Here is a 2,037-nt window from a genome sequence, read left to right on the forward strand (position 1 = left end):
TCACTACAACAATAATCAACATAAATTTCCTTTTTTAAATTGATACCATTATGCAAAAAATTTGCAAGCTCTTCTCCGAATATTTAATGTTCTAGAATTTTTATATCCTTTATAAAAAAAATCTTTTTTTTTTTTAACTCCTGGAAAGGTAAATCAAAGGAAGTTTAATGTTCTAGAATTTTTATATCCTTCGTAAAAAAAATCTTTTTTTTTAACTCCTGGAAAGGTAAATCAAAGGAAGGATTTGAAAGCATAAGGCATCGAAGCTCAGCTATGTAATTCTGTCAAAAAAAGCTAAATGCAAGGAGTGCTATGATGACTTCAAAATCATTAAAAAGTTGAGAGAGAAAGAATGGAAAGCACCGAATACAAACATATCCAGAATGATTGAATGGAACGGAAAAAATTAAGTTTGCAAAATTATTTTACTATCAAGTGGTATTAAGCATATTCTAGACATCAAAATCTTCTAAAAACCGGTTAAAAAATGCTGACTGGCCTAGCTGTGATCATTAATCCAATCTCGATATGATTGTTTCGTTTTACTTACTGAAAGCACTATGAATAAAAATCCTAACAAAGCTGTAAATAATGTTGACTATAAAACATGTAATATAACGTAAAAAAAAGCATGCTTTATCTTTTTTCTTATTAAAAAAAAAGTTTATTTTGCTGATAAATTGCAAATTAGTGCTAGAAATTTGATTCTGCTAACATAAAGACAAATTTACCAAAGTCAAAGCCATGCAAAGATAAATCACTGCATGATATAATGTAAAAGACAGAACTTACTGTGTATCTTGTCCATGTGCGAACTGGTCAACAAACTTTGTAGGAAAACTTGACACCACAACAGGCTCAAGCCCATGAACCCCACGCTCCATCTATTTCAGAAATAAAACAATCATAAGACAAAGTAGTTAACTAGTTTGATGTGAAAAACCTTTAATATGTTCAAAGCAATAACTACATGTTCATGCTTACTGACCAGATAAATCCCTTGGAAGGAAACAAGAAAAAAATCAGCAAAAAGAAAAACACTAGAAGAAAGCCATCTGGAGACGACACAATTGCGAAGATATCACACAAATATAGGATCAAACAATGAGAACGCGCAGCGCTGATACATAAAAGTCGGAACTTTTAAGACCTTTAACATCTTCAGAAAGCCGATAAAACAAAAGGACTGAAAAAAATAGGAATTAGAAGCTTAATAAGAGCCAGAGCTAGCCCAATCGAACAGAACTATTAACCAGTACGTTTAATATACCCTTAATCTAAAGTTACACAGGCAAAGAGCGCACTTTGCTGCTCTAACTATCGGAATTAGAAACTTAAATCTCAAATTAAGCAGAAATGTAAACCATGTTATCTTAAACACCAATTTTAATACCAAACTCGTCACCAGGAAGCTGTTTTCATCTTAGCCGAAATAGAAAACAGTACAAATAACCACTATTCCTCGGCCAAAAAGTCGTACGATCCCTCCATCATTATGTCCAACAGAAACCTAGCGGTCACAAACCTAGACCTTTCTCAAACAAAGAAGAAACAAACTCGAAATGGAATGGCGAGCAGTACTCACGATGCTTAGATCATAAGCGGAAGCCGCAGGGAATGACCTCCTCGACGCCTGTAGTTGGATTCTAGCACAGATAAGCCTCGTGCATACGAATACGATGAACATCGTACTCACCGCAAATCCAATAACCGTCATCACAAGATTAAGCCCCGCAGAGATCATCTTCTCCACACCCTCCTACCCACTCCACCTCAATCCCACGACACCACAATCTAAAACCCTAGAATTCGCCTGATGCAATCGATGCGCAGCAGCAACGCTCCCATTCTACCTCGCTCGCCGCCATCGAATCCGACGAGAACGGAGAACTGGATCGGATTGGGACAAACGATAAGCGGATAGAATGAAATCTATCTCCTTCTGTTCAATCGCTACCAGAGCTGGATTTTATAAAAGGTTTATTACTGTAAAAAATATAGTGATATGAATGTCATTATCTAAGGTATATATATATT

General features: G+C 35.5%; 1 protein-coding gene across 1 annotated transcript; it reads right to left on the reverse strand.

Moving 5' to 3' along the window:
- Positions 1 to 797: 797 nt before the first annotated feature.
- LOC110036958 (RING-H2 finger protein ATL38-like) lies at positions 798 to 1,996 on the reverse strand (the record flags this gene model as incomplete). The annotated part of the gene is given in 2 exon segments (XM_020741521.1): positions 798 to 884; positions 1,586 to 1,996. Coding segments are annotated over 2 exon segments (246 nt in total), but the record flags the coding sequence as incomplete, so codon positions are not given.
- Positions 1,997 to 2,037: the final 41 nt, after the last annotated feature.

The sequence above is a fragment of the Phalaenopsis equestris genome, unplaced genomic scaffold, assembly GCF_001263595.1.
Source record: "Phalaenopsis equestris unplaced genomic scaffold, ASM126359v1 Scaffold213266, whole genome shotgun sequence".
In the NCBI taxonomy this organism is placed as follows: domain Eukaryota; kingdom Viridiplantae; phylum Streptophyta; class Magnoliopsida; order Asparagales; family Orchidaceae; genus Phalaenopsis; species Phalaenopsis equestris.